The sequence below is a fragment of the Pseudonaja textilis genome, chromosome 2 (assembly GCF_049901715.1).
Source record: "Pseudonaja textilis isolate UNSWEBS1 chromosome 2, rPseTex1.2, whole genome shotgun sequence".
In the NCBI taxonomy this organism is placed as follows: Eukaryota; Metazoa; Chordata; class Lepidosauria; order Squamata; family Elapidae; genus Pseudonaja; species Pseudonaja textilis.
The window spans coordinates 91,087,192-91,104,513 of record NC_141991.1 but is presented as its reverse complement, the minus strand read 5'-3'; the positions used below and the strand labels follow the sequence as shown (position 1 = coordinate 91,104,513).

The window sequence follows — 17,322 nt, the reverse complement described above, 5'->3', positions numbered from 1 at the left end:
TGCTGACACACATTCCAGACGGAGAGTACACTTACAAGGTTGTATTTGCACAGTAATTAGTAGGTATGCAATATTTATCAGTAAGCAACTTTTTTAAAAGAGGGGGGTGTATTTTGATTGGGTTCCTCTATGACAAACGCTATATTATACCCCTCTAATTTGTTTGCTGCTAAACAGTACAAAATATGGAAAGACACAGCAGGGGTAGAAACAAGTGTTGCCAAAGTTAGAAGACAACATGCATTCCTTTCTGCTGACATAAATGGTAACCCACAGAAAATCAAAGTTTGGTTAACCAAATAAGCCTAATGCCCTGGTTTTATACTACCTGTTTATCTACGTATACACTAGCCAAGTACATTTTAGTTTGCTATGTTGCGTGAATCTTGCTAATTTGTGGCCCTACTTTAAACTAGATGGAAATGAAAAAGGGCAATCAAGCATGCAGAAGAATAGAAAAAATGAGGAAAATAATTAGCACAATTTAGAGACATTATTATTCTGCAGACTCATGTTGGTCTCTTGTTCATAATGAAACAGATGCAGGTTGTTTCAGAAAAAGGTGATATGTGTTTAAGTCTGAAGTTTGATTTTAACCATCCAGCCAAAAAGAGAATCAGCCAAATCTAGGATCTGCTAAATGACTTACAAATAAACAAGCCAGGACAAATGAGGGAAAGGATTGAAAGAACTGCCAATCAGCAACACAAGTTAAGCCATAAACTGCCCATTATTATTACTATTATGCACATCATGAACATAACTAGTGATTTCTTGAAGTGTTTTGCTCTTCATGTAAACAGGTATAGGAAATAGGAAATACATATTCAACCAGAACTCTCCATTACCACTTTCATTAAAGGCTAAAAGAGGATAAGAAAGATACGAATTCTAAAGATTTCATACGTCCACAGAGTATTATATTATATTCACCATAGAGTGGTAAAGCTTATATGAACATTGGGATAAAAACCAGGAAACTAGTAAATTCTAGTGCTTCTTTGGGCATAAAGCCAGCTGGTTGACCTTGGGATTGACTCTCAGCCCTAGAAAGGAGGGCAAACCATATCTGAAAAACCTTGCCAAGAAAATTGCAAGGACTTATCTAGGCAGTCTCTGAAAATCAGACATGATTGAATGAAATAAAAAAAATGAACTTATGTAGCTGCCATCTCACATTTATGTCTCTGCTTGTCTTACAATTAAAACATAAATAGTACCACAGCAATAAAAAATAAAAAAGCCACATAAACAGTACAGATGTACTTTGCTGCACTCTAGCAACCATTTGGAGTTCTGCAGCTGAGATATGTGCAAAAAAGTCTTTCTGGGAAAAAATATTTCTCATTTTGCAGAGGAACATTCATTCAAGGGAGAGCCAAGCTAAATATCTTAAGTAGTTCAGTTTAGGGTTATGGATTAAAACCTCATCTCCTCTTTACAAGAACAAAGGTACGCCAGAGTACAACACACATGGTAGATCCTTCTGTATTTCACAAACAGAAATAAGCACTTTGTTTTGTGGAATCCTTTTTTTCTCACAAATGATTGTCTTTTCTATCTCTTTTTCCTGTTCCATTCTCCCCAATGCATTGCTGAAATCTGCCTATATAGGCTGCTTTAATTTGCTCCCTTGTGCTCTGTTTGCTGACACGTTCTATCATTTAATATGCAAAAAGAACTTAATTGCTGTTAGAATGTAAAATACTCTGCCTTGTATTCTGTAATAAACCCTAGAGCATACCATTCAAAAGTAGAAAAAGCTAGAAGTCTCAGAGAGGCAGCCAAAACAGGAATTGTAATGGAAATATGCTGAGAATCCTTTCATTCCGTTGAACAAATGAACAGCAAACAAAGTGTTACACATTCTTATCAGCAGGACTTTTCAAAAATTATACAGTTTCTAAGGAGACAAACACATTATACTCAGTTCAGGCTCGCTAACTCCAGTAGAACTTGTGACAGGCATGCTTTAGTATGAGGAAACTTAGCTAGCTGTGTATGCTACATTCTTAAAATCAACAAGGACACTGGATTAAATTACACAGTGCTATATAGTCCTTTTAAGATTTCAAAGTTTTGAAAATTTTTAGAATATATTTGCAATTACTTCTGTAACAGCTCCCCAAATATGGACAAAGGCCTGTTATCCTTCCTGATTCAGTTCAGTACTGGGTACAGATACTGATTGTTTCATTTGTTATAGTAGGCTAACTATAATGTGGTTAAACCATAATCTATGGGTTACCATGGGTTATTGTTGAATGATGTATGAAGTCAGATACTCAACCCAAACACAAACACTAAAGAATCCTTGAGGTCAGTGCAATACAAACCTAATTCCGTTGCTTTCATAATTTCTTTTAGAATGTAGAATTGGAATATCTGAAAGACATTTCATGGACAGAAGCAGATCAGCAAATGTGTGTATGTGTCCCATACAGTGAACGGAAAAACTGTAATTTGGGGAAGACTTGGGGATTTTTTTTTTCCCTTAAAGTCAGCGTTGACTCCAGGACACTGCCTGTAAATGTCAATAGATTTCTCAACAAAGTTTTTTGGGGAGTGTCATTTTGCCATCCTAGGCTATGTACAGACATACTGGCATATGGCATATGAGAAAGACCTTGAGAAATGAGGAAGGGGGATGCTGTCTGGACAATACTCAAATAATAGTGTATAGTCCACAACTGCATAATAGGCAGAGAAGAATGCTCAGAATGGATTCTCCGTAACTTCTCCAGCAAGATCGCATGGGAATACAGAAGCATTGATGGAATCGCAATTTCTTGTGCTGATGCAGGTTGAGGAAAATTCTGTCCCTGCTGTTGCATTAGTTTTATCATGGCATTCTGTAAATTGGTCATCCGTGCATCTATTTGTTGCTGGTGTTGCACAACGCTGCTGCCAAGAGCTCAGAAGAAAGCAGAGGCCCTCTAAAATTCTTCTTTGGAAGAGAGCATGAGACTTGCAAGACTGATGTCAGCCATACGCTAACAGAATCTTTGTAATCTGAAAGTGCAACTTTCCCCTTATCTCCTTTACAGGTGATAAGCTAGGGCGTTTCTAGCCCAGTGCCAAAACAGGTGTACAAAACAGATCCCTCTCCCATTTTTGGGACATGTTAACTAATAATTATTTGAGGGACTGCATCCCAATCATATCTACATGTCCCATCAGGTTTAGCATGGCTATGTTACAGGATCCAAGAGGCACCTGCTTTTTGGAACATCAGTACCTGTGAAGTTAGATTGGCTTTGATCTTGCTGATCTGGGGATCCAGTAATATGCATATGAAGTCTGTGTACTAGAGCACCAACTGATGTGTCAACTGGGAAAGCAAGAAGGAAAACACAGAAGAAAAAGTTGTTTTGATTTGAAGATTATTAGGCCACCCCTACATCTTCTGATTCGAGGACATCATGAAATTCACCAACAGAGGCAGGGAAGGACCAGCCCAGTAGCCATCATGAATTTATTTATGGGATTTATTCCAGAAATCCTTTAAGAATGAGTTTTTAGGAGTCTAACATTAGTATTAAAATTATAGCAGGAAGTTGAAATAGCTTTCAATTTTAATAGAGCATTCTTTAAGCTTATTTTTGAATATTAAAAGAAATCAACTATTATGAAAATCAACTAATATATAGAAATAATTACAGAACAGAAATTTGGATATCACTTCTAAAAAAAACCTTTGTTCGCTGAAATAACCATTCATAGCTTTAAATCAGGGGGACACAATCTAAAGAGACTTTAGATTGAAGATGAACCCAAGCACTGATCTACACAATTCTCCTTCCTGATTTTGCCTATTGCATGGGATTTAGCTATGATTGCTATGGACTATTGCTGTATGCAGCATGTTCCACTTAACATCAGTCTTGAGACTACTTGGAAGCTACAGGTGATCCAAAATGCGGCAGCAAAGATGCTGAAACATGCATATGCAAGGTTTTGGTTACAATTTATAAAGTCCTTCATGATGTAGGGCCAGGTTGTTTGAGAGACTATATCTTTAGTTTCTGCCCATCCTGTATGACTGGACAGAGAGGCAATGTTTCAGTTCCTATTAATTAATATCAGCTAGAAGGCTGTCTCTATTGATATCATTGCTTAGCATGTTGCATCAGCTCAATAATGATATAACAACCATTGTGACTATAGGGAAAATGCCATTCCTCATTTTAACCACATTTAATGGTCTTCCTTGGCCTTCTCCTTCCACATATGTGGGAGGGATATTTTGATGCACTATTATGATTGGTGCTGGAATTGTGCAGTTGCCATGGTATCTTGAGTATGTGCTGCAGTATCTTATTTTTGAAGTTCTTTTTGTATTTGCTCTTTATCATTCATAGCTGATCTTAGACAATGTGAAAGCTGTCTTAAAGCATGCTCAGTTTTTTTTTGTTTCAGTGCGCCTCCACATTGTAAATGTTCTGAAATGTTCTGAAGATCTTAAATGTAAATGTTGTAAATGTTCTGAAGAACTGAAAAAAACCCAAAGCAATATATAAGGTTATATCTTATGTATGAATTCACAGAGACTTTTCTATCTCTGGCAAGTCATATAACAGCTGCTCTTTTTTTGGAAAGGGTCTGTTATGTTCAGTTGGTGGTATATATTTTCCGTCAGAAAAGGAATATTATCTTTTCCTTCAATATCCATTCTTTCTCTGCAGTGATCAAGGGCTCTGCCATTACGACGTTGCTGAATGCTTGCCACAGGAACATCATTTGGATTAAATCATGATCATAACTTGGTTGTCATATTTGCTTGTATAGACAATATGGATCTGTTCATTTAAATTAAAAGTCAAAGTTCACAGCAAGTTTTTATTTTTAAAATGTATAAAAAAATGTGTCCCTGTTTGCTAATGAGACTTTCAAGTTGTAATTCTCTTTGCTGCAACTCAACTAGTCTTCCTTCACAACTTCTATGGATAGGTTGTGCATTATGTGGGGATGTCCAGAATTAGATGCCAAAAGTCCAGATGATGACAAAAAAGCAACACAAAAGAAAGATCATTGGGAAAAGCCAGCCACTATTGCCAGCTTCTATGGTCCCGCAAGGCCTGTTAAAAATTTTCCCAGCACCACCACCACAATGACCATTTCAAGATCCCATCTTTCTTGACTAAGATGCTCGGGATATTTGGCCCCAAAGCATCCAGCCAGTCAGCACATGGCAGAAAAGTCTGTTTGTCCTTTTTTAAGTGTTTGCCGCACACAGAACAGAGCAGTAGCAAAAAAACAGGCAGCTACTGTACTTTCTCATTGTGGTTGGATTAATGAATGTCATTATATTTGGATAAATTCATTGATCACTTGTTGCAGACAGGAAAGCCTCTGTGTGTGGTACAGGATTCACCATAAATATATTAATCTCAGCAGCTCTAGTCAATGTGACCAAGAGAAAGGAATATTACAAGGATGTATTTCAGCAATGTTTGGAGAACAACATTTGGTTCTCATGGCATATAAGAGTCAAAATATAGTCTGTCTTGACTTGTCTTTCAAGTTATTATTTTCTATGTTCAGACTTTATCATTTTAGAATTATGTGATGTCTACTTCTAATTTTTTGGTTACATGTTACCTAATAGAATCTGGTACATGTTTTCTCAGAAATAAACCCCACTGATTTCTAAGAAAGCACGTGTAAAATGGTGATTTAAAATGGTATCATCATATAAATACTATATTAACATATATCAAACCATTGACTTGCCAACTTTAGTCTTCCTGCTCTTAAATGATTATCAGCTCTTTTTTTTTTCCAATTTGAAACAAGTTGCCACTTGGTGCCAATTTGGCTGTGTATTGAATTTAAATATAGCTAGATGGCAGCACCTAACTTATTCAGCTGATTTCCAGAAGTTTAGTAGGGTTGGATAAGGTTAAGCACTTTGATGGAAGACCACCAAGTTTAGTTTCTAGGAAGTTAAAAAACATCTTGGAGAAAGGTGATGGCAAGCCATCTTTACATTATTAAAATGACATGGATCCCTCCATGAAGTCCCCATCAGCTAGTGGGTGGTTTTTTTCCCCTCATTTACACAGGCCACAGTCCTTTCTGGGGTCAAGATACCCACAGATTGCCCTCTATATCAGGGGTCCCCAACTACCGGTCCCTGGACTGGTACTGGTCCGTGGATCATTTTTTACCGGGCCGCAAAGCTTGGGCGCCGCCATCTTGTTTCGACGGCGCTTCCGGGTTTTTGGTTGCTTCCAGCTTTCGGTTGGAAAGTGCTTCTGGGTTTTCAGTTGGAAAGCGGCATTTGGGTGCTTGCGCCTTAGTTTCGTCGAAGGGGGGCGGCGGCTTCAAATGAAGAGCCGTCCTGATGGCAGTGGAGTCTCGCGTTACTCAGGTACCGGTCCGTGGATGAATAAATAATCGTGAAACTGGTCCCTGGCTCAAAAAAGGTTGGGGACCACTGCTCTATATGATGGAAATGAAGGTTCCAAGTGGCTTAGAGATATACACTCCATGTTTACCAGGTAACACAAACGTTTTTCTTTTCTCCTTTCCTTCCAAGTTTTTTCAAGATCTACAGTCACCATTTTCTTTCTCCACATATTGTTCCTTAAGTAGATAAGAAAGAAGAGTTAAGGAACTGCTATTTTTGTAGAATTGGGGAGGGAAAAAAAACCCTCTTATTTGCGGGCGGGGGGAGCTTTCCTGTAAGGTTTTCATTCTGCCGATTTTGAAGTCTCAACCTTGGTTCTACCAATTCGGTTTGGCACCAGTCACACGGTCGCCTTTGCTTAATACAAATCGTTGACAAGCTGTCTTCAGTAAGGGGAGCCCCGCATTGCATCTTCTACTCAAATTTTATCTCCAGCCTCCGTGCCCCTTCTCTCCCAGGGCTTGACGATCCCAAGCCGTCTTGATTACCTGCACCTGAACCTGGTTTCGATGGACGAGTGTCTCCTACGAATCACCTCTGACCAACTACCCGACCCTCCCACTTGCTAACGAGTTAACCGCACGTGGGAATCCACCCACCGCCCACTATCAGGTTCGCTTCTCTTACTTAACCCGATTCGTTCCCTTCCCCCTCCCCGCCTCAAACAGGAGGAGGCGCTTGTCACAGGCACGGTCGTGTTTATGGTAATAGCCGCCGCTAGATTTTTTTTTTTTTTAAGAAAAAAAAAGTTGCGGCGGCTCTACTATTACCTGTATTACAGTAGCACCGGCACGGGGGAGGATTGAAGGAAGCAACCTAGGAGACAACGGTGAAGAGAGGAGGAGCAACAGCCGCGGGCGGAGCGGTTCTGCAAGACTCTCTGGCGAGGAGCGCTCGGCACCGGAGCCTTGGCTAGCTGGCGGCCCTACTTTCCCTGGAAGCAAAAGCCCGGGAAAAAGACGTAGGCTTGACCTCTCTAGGGACCCGCGGCAGCAACAACCCCGACCCGGCCCTTCTCGGTGGGAGCGGGTGGTCTCCCTCTGAAGAGAGAAGCGGGGAAGAAAAGAAAAAAAAAGCCGCCGGGTCGCTTATTGAAGGAGGCGGAGGGACGGACGGCGGCCAACCTGGGCTGTCGCGTGTTGCCTGCAACGTTCGAAAAAGCTCTTCTCTCCCTTGCACGCGCCGCTCCTTCCTCCTCGCGCCGGCTGAGGATGCGAGGTGCCCGCCCGGTCGGCTGCTTCGCTCCCGTTTTCCTGCTCGCTGCGACCCCTCGTCCCAGCCCGCCGTGCCAGCTGCTGGGCTGGGCGGGGGGTTGCTGAACTCTCTTTGCATGGGGTGGCCGTCGCCTCCGCCTCCGGCCTCGGTCCGTCTCTCCGGTGCTTGCTCCTGCTGCCGGGAACGATGCCCCGGCAGGAGCTGCCTTTGCCCGAAGGCTGGGAGGAAGCTCGCGACTACGACGGCAAAGTCTACTACATTGACCACGCCACCAAAACCACCAGCTGGGTCGACCCGCGGGACAGGTGAGGAAGGACGGGACCCGGAGGAGGCCGAGCCAGGCGGCCCCGGGGTGGAGCCTGCCGCTCTAAGGGCGACAGGTGCCTGGAGCAGGCTGTGCACGAGTGGGGATAAGACGGAAAGAACTTGGCCGCGGAAAGTATGTCTGCATGTGGGAACGCGTGTGTGTATTTGTCCGCTAGTTCGATCTCTTTTTTTCCCTCCTGGCAAGTCAGGACTGCTTGAGAAAGATGTCTGAAAATTGGAGCCAGTAATAGTACAGATAGCTTTAGACTTATGGTCACAATTGAGCCCAAAATTTCTGTTGTTAAATGAGATCTCTTAAGTGAGTTTTGCCCCATTTTACGACCTCTTTTGCCACAGTTGTTAAGTGAATCATTGCCAGTGATGTTAGTAACCTGGTTGTTAAGTGAATCTGGCTTCCCCATTGTCAAAAGGTTGCAACAGGCTGATCACAGGACCTTGGGACACAGCAGTGGTCTTAAGAATGAACCAGCTGCCAAGTGTCTGAATGTTGATCATGGAGATGCTGTAACAGTTGTAAGTAAGAAAAACAGTTATAAGTCACTTTTTTCAGTGCTGTTGGAACTTTGAATGGTCACTAAATGAACTTTTGTAAGTCAGGGACACCTGCATCTGGGATGGCTCTGTGCAAAAAGCTGTTTTGAGTAGAAACATACCTAACAATATTGGTAAAAGAAAGCAACTTCTGAACTTATTCAGATGCTTTGTTCTTGGCTTCAGTAAAGTAAATAGATCAACTGGACAAGGAAAGGCCTGTGTAACATGGACATTATTCAAAAAGCCAAAAGCCAGATCATTTATAACTGGGAAACTTCCAGAGACTCCATCCTATTCAAGGGTATTTAGGACAAGGATCAGATCTTTCATTTGTGGTCTTATTGGTGTGTATTTTAATTTATGTGTATCCTGCATATGATCCATCACTGTCATTCTAAACCCAAGTTGGAGGGAGTCTTTAATTTTTTCACTAATTATGTTTAAATGCCCTTTGCACTTCAGGCTTTCCTCATCCCTTTCCCTACATTTTTCAATTCCAAGAAGCAGGGTAGAGACAGAATGTTCATTCCATTCCCTTTAGCAGTTTCATGTCTAAACAGAGATTTGAACTATACATTGCCAGCATCTACCTGCTTCCTGAAACCATGCAGATATCTTAAATATGCTGACCCACATGGCTGATACATTTCAGTGGCATTGGTGGAATGCTTACACAGACAAAGGGCATCATGTCAAAGTTCAGGTGGAAAGCCTGTGTAATTTGAACATGGAAGCTTCCATCAGCTTGCCACACTGCTTTTGTTACTTTTTTAATGATTCATTATGTTTTTGGTCTGGTGGGAAATACCTAAGGTGGGTGTGGGGGGAGTGTTTTGGAGTGCAAAAGTTCAATATAAATCCAGTATTCTAATCCCACTTTATAGAACAGTATTTGCTCAGGGTCTAGGGAGATCTGTGAATGGATTCCACTGTCAACTTCCTTGCGTGTATTTTTTTCCCCTTATGATGACACCACATGCTTAGAATTCAGCAAAAGTATGACATTCAAGTGATCCATTATATAATCTATCATATTTCCTGGAACCCTGCTTCAGTAATATATTGGTTCAGGCAGTATCCTTAAAATCATTGACTCCTTTTTTCATTTCATACGGTGAATCCTGAAATTTGAATTGGCTCCCAGATACTTATGCAAATCAAAGGCTAACTGGAATGGTGCTAGTCAGGACTAGCTTCCTCCTCCATTTTTCAGACTTGTCAGAACACAGAATTGCACCTGCTGAACTAAAGGTGTGTCTTAGGAATTAAACAGGTGCATAAAACTTGTTTGACTCCCCAGTTACACTTGAGGCAACTCAGTTTATTTTTTGAAAAAGCTGTTTTTTAAATAGCTACATTTACATTTGTACATCTTAAATACATTTGGTATTTAACTAAAATAACTACAATGAATTGTTGTTCTTTAGACACTGTTGTTAAAACCAGAGAAGTATTATATCTGTAGAAGTATTTAAACTACCTTGAACTTCACTGCTTGCTATGCAATTTAAAAGATGTAAACTTTCATTATACAGCACTTCTTTTTCTGTGCTTCTTGCTAAGGGTGAGTGGGGTTCGTATTTGCCCCTCTTGTCTTATTAATGATATACTTTCAGTGTAGGCAAAATTGTTGCTTCATTAATCCCTGAGTATTCTTTAGCTTCTTTGCTGTCTTCTTAAAAAGATACCAACTATATTTTTAATCTTAATACATTTTTCATTAAGCTCAAGTTTGGTATGGAAATATTTTATTCAAAATAATAAGATGCTTTTGTGTTAGACTTTATCTAACAAAGAAGCATCTTTAGCTAAAATATTGGCATTTGATTTTGAATTAAGTTGAATTAAATTCAACTTTTGAATTAATAGAAATGTTGATGTTCAAATATAGAAGAATGTATGTGTATATTGAATATATATTGATGCTCAAGTGTAGATTAAGAATTTATGCAACACTCATTGCTTTCTTTCCCATCAAAAATATGATAAAATAGTCAGAATGAATATTATTTTTTCTCTGGTATAATTTACCACATCTTGATTTTGAATAAATTGAGAGCAAGGTTTTAATAATTTTTCACACCTTACGTAAAGGCTGTATAAACAATAATGGGAAAACTTCTAATTTTCATGGCTTCTTTGCTAGAATATGGAAATCCCGCAAGCTGAACAAAGTGCAAAATGGTGCCTCAGGGCTAATATTAATTGCTAATATTTCCTGTGCCATTTACTGAGTTAACATGTGTATTCAAATAAAAAAGGGTTCTTTAGAACAGCCTCACCGATGTTGCTTGTGTTAAACAACCAGGTAACAGTTATTTGTAATGAAAAATGATCTACTAGTAAAACTACTTCCTGTTCAAACTTCTGTTGTTACCAGACTAAAATCAAGGCACCCAAGGTATAGCATAATATCAATATGACTGTAATTCAAGGGTCTTCAAACTTGGCAAGTTTAAGACTTGTGGACTCCCAGAATTCCTGAGCTAACATGACTGGAGGAGGAATTCTAGGAGTTGAAGTCCACAAGTCTTAAAGCTATCAAGTTTGAAGACCCCTGTTGTAATTGAAGAATGTTTTTTAAAGTATTAAACTCTAAATGTCCTATTTAATAATACTATCTAATGTATTGTGTTAGTTTTATAGTGTTGCAAATTCCTGGTCAAGCCAGAAATCTTGAGGTTACTGAAAGTTTGTGACATCTCTGATTTTGATATAGTACATTTATTACTTTACTATATTTTGTAGCATCCTTCATGATAATTTTTGGCTTTCAATATCGTATCCCCTCACTTCCCTTTTCTGGTAATTCTTTTCAATAATGAATAAAAATCTGAATGTATTCTTGGATTGCAAAACATATTTCAACCAGACCCAGAGATTGACAATTGACACTCCTAGATGATAAGATCAGAGTGTAGGTAATTTTGTTGCCCCATGTTTCTCAGCTAACAGTATTATTATTAATGTGCTGAAAACAAAAAGTTATTAGAGAGAAGGGATGTTGCTTTGTGTGTGTTTTACAGATGAAGTATTAGAAATGTAGGTTACAGTAATTCCAGAAAATATCTGGGATAAAATTAAAATGTGTACCAACTATTTTATGTGATTCTCCCTTTACTGTATTGCAGTTTTAGACAATGAACTAAAATACATTGGTTCAGACATAGTCGTGTTTACTTTAAAATTAATGCTATGCTGTCCACATTTTGTGAGGACTAATAATTTCATATTAGAAGGATATATTAAATTCTAAAAACATCTTCAATCAGCATTGTTAAGAAAATATCACTAAATATCACATAATCTAATGAAGAAGGTAGATTTGAGAAAACATAGTTGACCAAAGTCATTAAGTGAGTACATTGAAGGGTTTAACTAGAGTCCTCTGATCTAAGCACTACATTTCTGTGCTTACAGAGATACAGTGCATTAATTTCACAAGTATAATAGAGTCAAATCATTGTCTGATATATTAAGTGTACTATATATTTAACACAGGGGTCGGTGTTGTGAACAGAGAGCTATGCTTTTGCTAAAATTTGTTTCCTTTAGAGCTTTTGGGAGAAAAATGAGAAATATTAGGGTGCAGAAAGAAGTCCAGATTGCTAAAAATACTTTCTCTGTATGATTTGGGGGTTATGAAGTCATCACATATATCGCATCACATATTATGATAACATCATAATACCCAAATGCTAAATGTGTTTAAAATACAAGTAAGTAGACTTTGTGTAAAAACAATAACTTGCTGCTTTTTTATGATTCTATTCTGTATGGGCATAGTTCCGTAACATCAGATCAAGTAATTGTCTAGCTTGCAACATAGAATTTTCCTGTTTTAGATTCATATGGTTATTCTTGAATATGAAACACTTAAAACTTTTTTGAGTTAATTAAGCCATAGATTAGAAATACACAAACTGTGGCACCAGGCCATAACTACATTGCATTCCAAGGCTACTTCCATTGTCCAAGGGTCATATTGCTTCCAGGATCAGAATGTCACTCCATAACTGACACATATGAGCAACTAAAATAGAATAGAATAGAATTCTTTATTGGTCAAGTGTGATTGGACACACAAAGAATTTGTCTTGGTGCAAATACTCTCAGTGTACATAAAAGAAAATATACATTCATCAAGAGCAAGAATCATAAGGCACAACACTTAATAATAGTCATAGGGTACAATAAGCAATCAATTCATACTAGGAAACAGCCAATATAAATCATTAGAATACAAGCAACAAGGTTACAGTCATACAGTCACAAGTGGGAGGAGATGGGTGAAAGGAAGGATGGGAGAATTATTAATAGTAATGCAGACTTAGTAAATAGTTTGACAGTGTTGAGGAAATTATTTGTTTAGCAGAGTGATGGCGTTTGGGGAAAAAAATTGTTCTTGTGTCTGGCTGTTCTGGTGTGCAGTTGTCTATAATGTTGTTTTGAGGGTAGGAGTTGAAGCAGTTTATGTCCAGAGTGTGAGGGGTCTGCAAATATTTTCATTGCCCTCTTTTTGACTCATGCAGTATAGAGGTCCTTGATTGAAGGCAGGTTGTTAGTAATTGTTTTTTCTGCAGTCTTAATTACTCTCTGAAGTCTGTGTCTGTCTTGTTGAGTTTGCAGAACCAAACCAGACAGTTACAGAGGTGCAGATGACAGACTCAATAATTCCTCTATAGAACTGTATCAGCAGCTATGTGTGTGCGTAAAAGATCTTCTGGCTTTCTTTAAGCACTGAACCTGGCAAAAGTGTGTTCTGTGTAGATGGAATGATATACCATTTTCACCAAGTTAAGATATCAGGATTTCGTTTTTTGGCTATTAACTACTGAAATAATTTTTCTAGTTAAGTTTCAAAATACTCATCTGTTTCAGAAATATTTCCAAATCTATGTGATACTTCCTACAGTACCCTTTCAATGGGGAAGCAGAGATTCAAATTGTAATAATAAAAATCCAGGTTTTCTTTAAAAAATGAGAAATTCATAGTGCATTCAGCCTGTCCTCCAACTTAATATTTTCCAGATGTTTTGGATTCCAGTTCCCATTATTTCAGACCATTCTGGCTTGTACTTTAAAATATCTGGAGAGCATTAGGATGGAAAGTAGAGGCTATAGTTCTTTGGTAAATCTAAACTCTTGAGGAAGAAAAGTTACAAGCATGGCACTGTTTTGTAGCTGTCTTTGTTTTAAGTTTACCATAACTACAGGTTATTTTCTGGTACAGTAACCAGAGAGTGCCCCGAGAAGCAAACTGTGCGAACTTTGTCTGCTTAGAGACTAGTTGCAGTCAAAAATAGTAAGCTTGAAGCAAGGCACAAAGTGTTGTTTCCAATTTGGGACAATTGGTATACACAGGTGTGTTTAATAGTAAACCAAGCCTGTAGCTGTTATATCATCCAACTAAGCTCAATATATACATCATATGTGACACATTGTTCTAGCAGTGTTAGAGCCATTTCACTGCAAGAATTTTGAAAAGATTCCTGAGTTCTTGTAACAGAACATTAGTTTAGCAGATATTTATAGGAGATGATTGGTATGCATCAAAAAGTATTCATATTATTTCTCAGTCAGGTTCCTTTGAGATATCATGAATATATTTGTGAAAAAACATTTAAATCAAACCCTAACCTTGAATCCAGTAGTTGAATAACTAAAACTTGTAAGGATTTCTGAAACATGTCTGGTTTTTTTTTTACATGTTTTACTTTTTAAAATGGTAACTTAAAAGTTGGCCAAGTTTTTTGGGGGGTAGGAAGGGAACAAGGATGGAAAATGCATCAAAATTTACACTTATTAACAAGGTTCCTTAAACTCCAAAACCTCTACTTCAGATCAATTTGAGTAATTATCAGGAATAATACTTGAAGGGGAATTACCACCAGGGAAATATGACTTATTTTGAGAGAAGTATCCAGTAAAAGTGTTGCATTCAACATCACATTTTGAATATTAGTTATTTAAAAGCCATACTTTAACAAATGTACAAAGCATAGATTTAATATAAACTGAATTGTGTTCTTCATATCTTCATATTAAAAATGGCTTTCTTCACATTTCAAGAGTGTCAAAAGTTTTTGCATATTTTTTTTTAATTTGGTTTGTCAATTAGTTACAAGATAATAGGTATAAGTAAAAACATAGTTATTAATACATGGATACATATAAGAAAAATAAAAGAAACAATAGGACAGGGATGGTAAGCACGTTGGTGAGCTTATGCACGCACCCTACAGACCTCTTAGGAAAGGGCTGAGGTCAATAGTAGAAAGTCTAAGGTTAAAGTTTTTGGGGTTTGGGGAAGGAACCACAGAGTCATGGACAAATGCATTTTCAAACCATCTTATAGGCTTGAGTGCATGTGGGAATCTGTTTAGTGACTGAGATGAACATTGTTTTGTTGGTCGTTAGCTATAATTTAATCTGGCCTTCACAGAAGGCTGGAGAAGTTGCCATCCTTGGTTAGTGCGCCTCTGAAGGAAAGGATTCACATGAGTGCAGTTGGCTGCCTTTGCTTCGTTACCAATCAAGAAAGGGCAACAGATTGGGAAGGTCTGCAGCTGCATAAGCTCCAATTCTGCCAAAAAGAATAATGAGAGTAGTCAAGAAAAGGAACAAAAGCTGAGGAGAGATGCCCTACATCTCTGAGATTTTTTCTTTACACTCAGGGTTTTCATTTGCAAATCAGCACTATTCTGTTTGTTGTTTGTGCTTCTCAGTGAACTTTTTTCCCCCATGGATCTTTTTCTTTGGAAATGTTCATTTTATTTAGCCAGATTTAATTGCATACCACTGAAGCATCATTTAACAGCTAGATTTTTTTAATTTTTGTGTTAGTTTTAAGTGATGTATATAACTGCATTTTGGTAACTCTACATAAAACTCATACCCAATGTATAACTTTTTTTGCAAATAAATGGCTGGAACAGGGAAAAAATGATTCAGTAAAAGTATGCTTCTCTTTGAAACTGATTATGGGTCTTAATATATAAATAGCATTATTATTCTTTAAGTTTATAATATGCATGTATGTATGTATGTATGTATGTATATATGTATACGTTTGGCATTCAGCTTTGTTCAAGTATTTTCCCACGTCATTGTAGTTGTGCTTTTAAAGTTGTAGCAACATTTCGGCAGAATCTCATCTGCCATCATCTGCCGAAACATTGCTACAACTTTAAAAGCACAACTACAATGACGTGGGAAAATACCTGAACAAAGCTGAATGCCATACATGTAAGTACCGCAAAACTTAAGAATATATATATATATATATATATATATATATATATATATATATATATATATATATACACACACACACACACACACACACACACACACACACACACACACACACATATACATATATACATACATACATACATACATACATACATGCATACATACAGTCCTTACTTACAGCATGTAATATTCATGATTTCAGAATTCAGCTCCCCTTTGGTTTCAATTTGCTAATCATTATTTGATTCTACAAGTGCGAGCATTATTTTGTTGCACAATACATAATGCAACAATATATATATATAATAACATATCTTGATAGTTTTACCTATGACAAGTGCCCACAAAAAAATGTTGAAATTAGGTCTTAAAACTTAGGCTGGGGGAAGGTGAGTAAATTGCACTTTCCACCATATGTTGACCAATAGAATAATTGATCTTTTCAGGCTTTTCTTTAAAGTTTTTTTTCAACTGAATTTGATTTACCTTGTCTGAATGTTTAAAAAAGGCCAATGTCTTTCATTGTACTAAGAGGTAGCTGCTGTATATAATCATGGAGTCAATCCTAATGAAACCTCTGTAAGCAAGCAAGCTTAGGGAGAACCAAGGGTCCCACTGTTCAACTCTGAATTACATATATTCTCTTTTATTGTATCTAAGTGTGCTTCTCATTGTGCTACTGTCATTTTGTGTGTCCCATTATCCATTAAATTATTAATTTTGATATTAAGTAGAATGTACTGGCAAATATTATTTTTGTCTGATTCAATATTTATTCAGAAATTTCAGTCTGGTTTATAATACTTTTATAACAATTAACTTAAAGTATCGCAAAATGCAGACAAAAAAGACAAAAGATAAATTTAGTTAGAGCATTTTTAAAATAATGAAATATTTCAAGCCATTTTAAAATGCTTAGCTTCCTTTTCAATCAAGTTGGTATCAAACCCACTCTGCAAGTAGGCATCATGATCTGAAATTCTTTTCAGAAAGACAAGCAGGGAGCATGAGAAACAGGCTTAAAGAGTATGCAACAGGATGGGGTGAGACGTGAAGAGTTTTTGAAGAGACAAAAGAGATTAACATACTGTATTAGATATATCTAATAAAAATTATTTGGGGAATAACACCTAGTGCAATGACTGCATCCTCTGCCCCACAAGGCACCTTCAATAGTAAGAAACCTTGAATGATACACCTTATATTTCTGTATTGACACTTACCAGGTATTACTTGCACACAATGATACAAAATCACCTTTTAAAACTTAATTTTGATTGCTTTATCCTATATTTCCCAATATTTTCTAATGAATTTTTCCCTTGTTTTTATTTCCTCTTATTTTCTATTTTTTTATTGCTGATCCCTTTTATTTATGTATACCACTATGCAAAGAATCAATTGCAGCATTGTATGAGGAAGAAAATAACTGTAAAATGACAATGCATTTTAAAAAGTCACCTGATATAAAGATATACATATAAAGCACAGGTAAAAAGCCATTCAGAGTCTTCTAAAACCGTGAAATGAGTGGCATATAAACTTAATAAATAAATAAAATAATCAGATACATTTAT

The 17,322-nt window shown here is 37.5% G+C and overlaps 1 protein-coding gene and 1 long non-coding RNA gene across 3 annotated transcripts in view; one reads left to right on the top strand and one right to left on the bottom strand.

Moving 5' to 3' along the window:
* Positions 1–4,825: 4,825 nt before the first annotated feature.
* LOC148126962 (uncharacterized) lies at positions 4,826–7,913 on the bottom strand. The gene is made up of 2 exons (XR_015741768.1): positions 7,183–7,913; positions 4,826–6,588 (listed from the first exon to the last, which is right to left on the bottom strand). It is a non-coding gene; the product is annotated as an uncharacterized LOC148126962 (long non-coding RNA).
* The window catches only part of WWC1 (WW and C2 domain containing 1), a 103,060-nt gene continuing 93,538 nt past the window's right edge, over positions 7,801–17,322 (top strand). The window contains exon 1 of one of the 2 annotated variants that reach the window (XM_026696336.2): positions 7,801–7,932. In XM_026696336.2, coding sequence (XP_026552121.1) covers positions 7,814–7,932 — 119 coding nt within the window. In that variant the 5' untranslated portion in view covers positions 7,801–7,813. Of the gene's footprint in view, positions 7,933–7,996; positions 8,067–17,322 lie in introns of those variants that run through there. The other variant, XM_087924566.1, reaches the window with a different exon arrangement.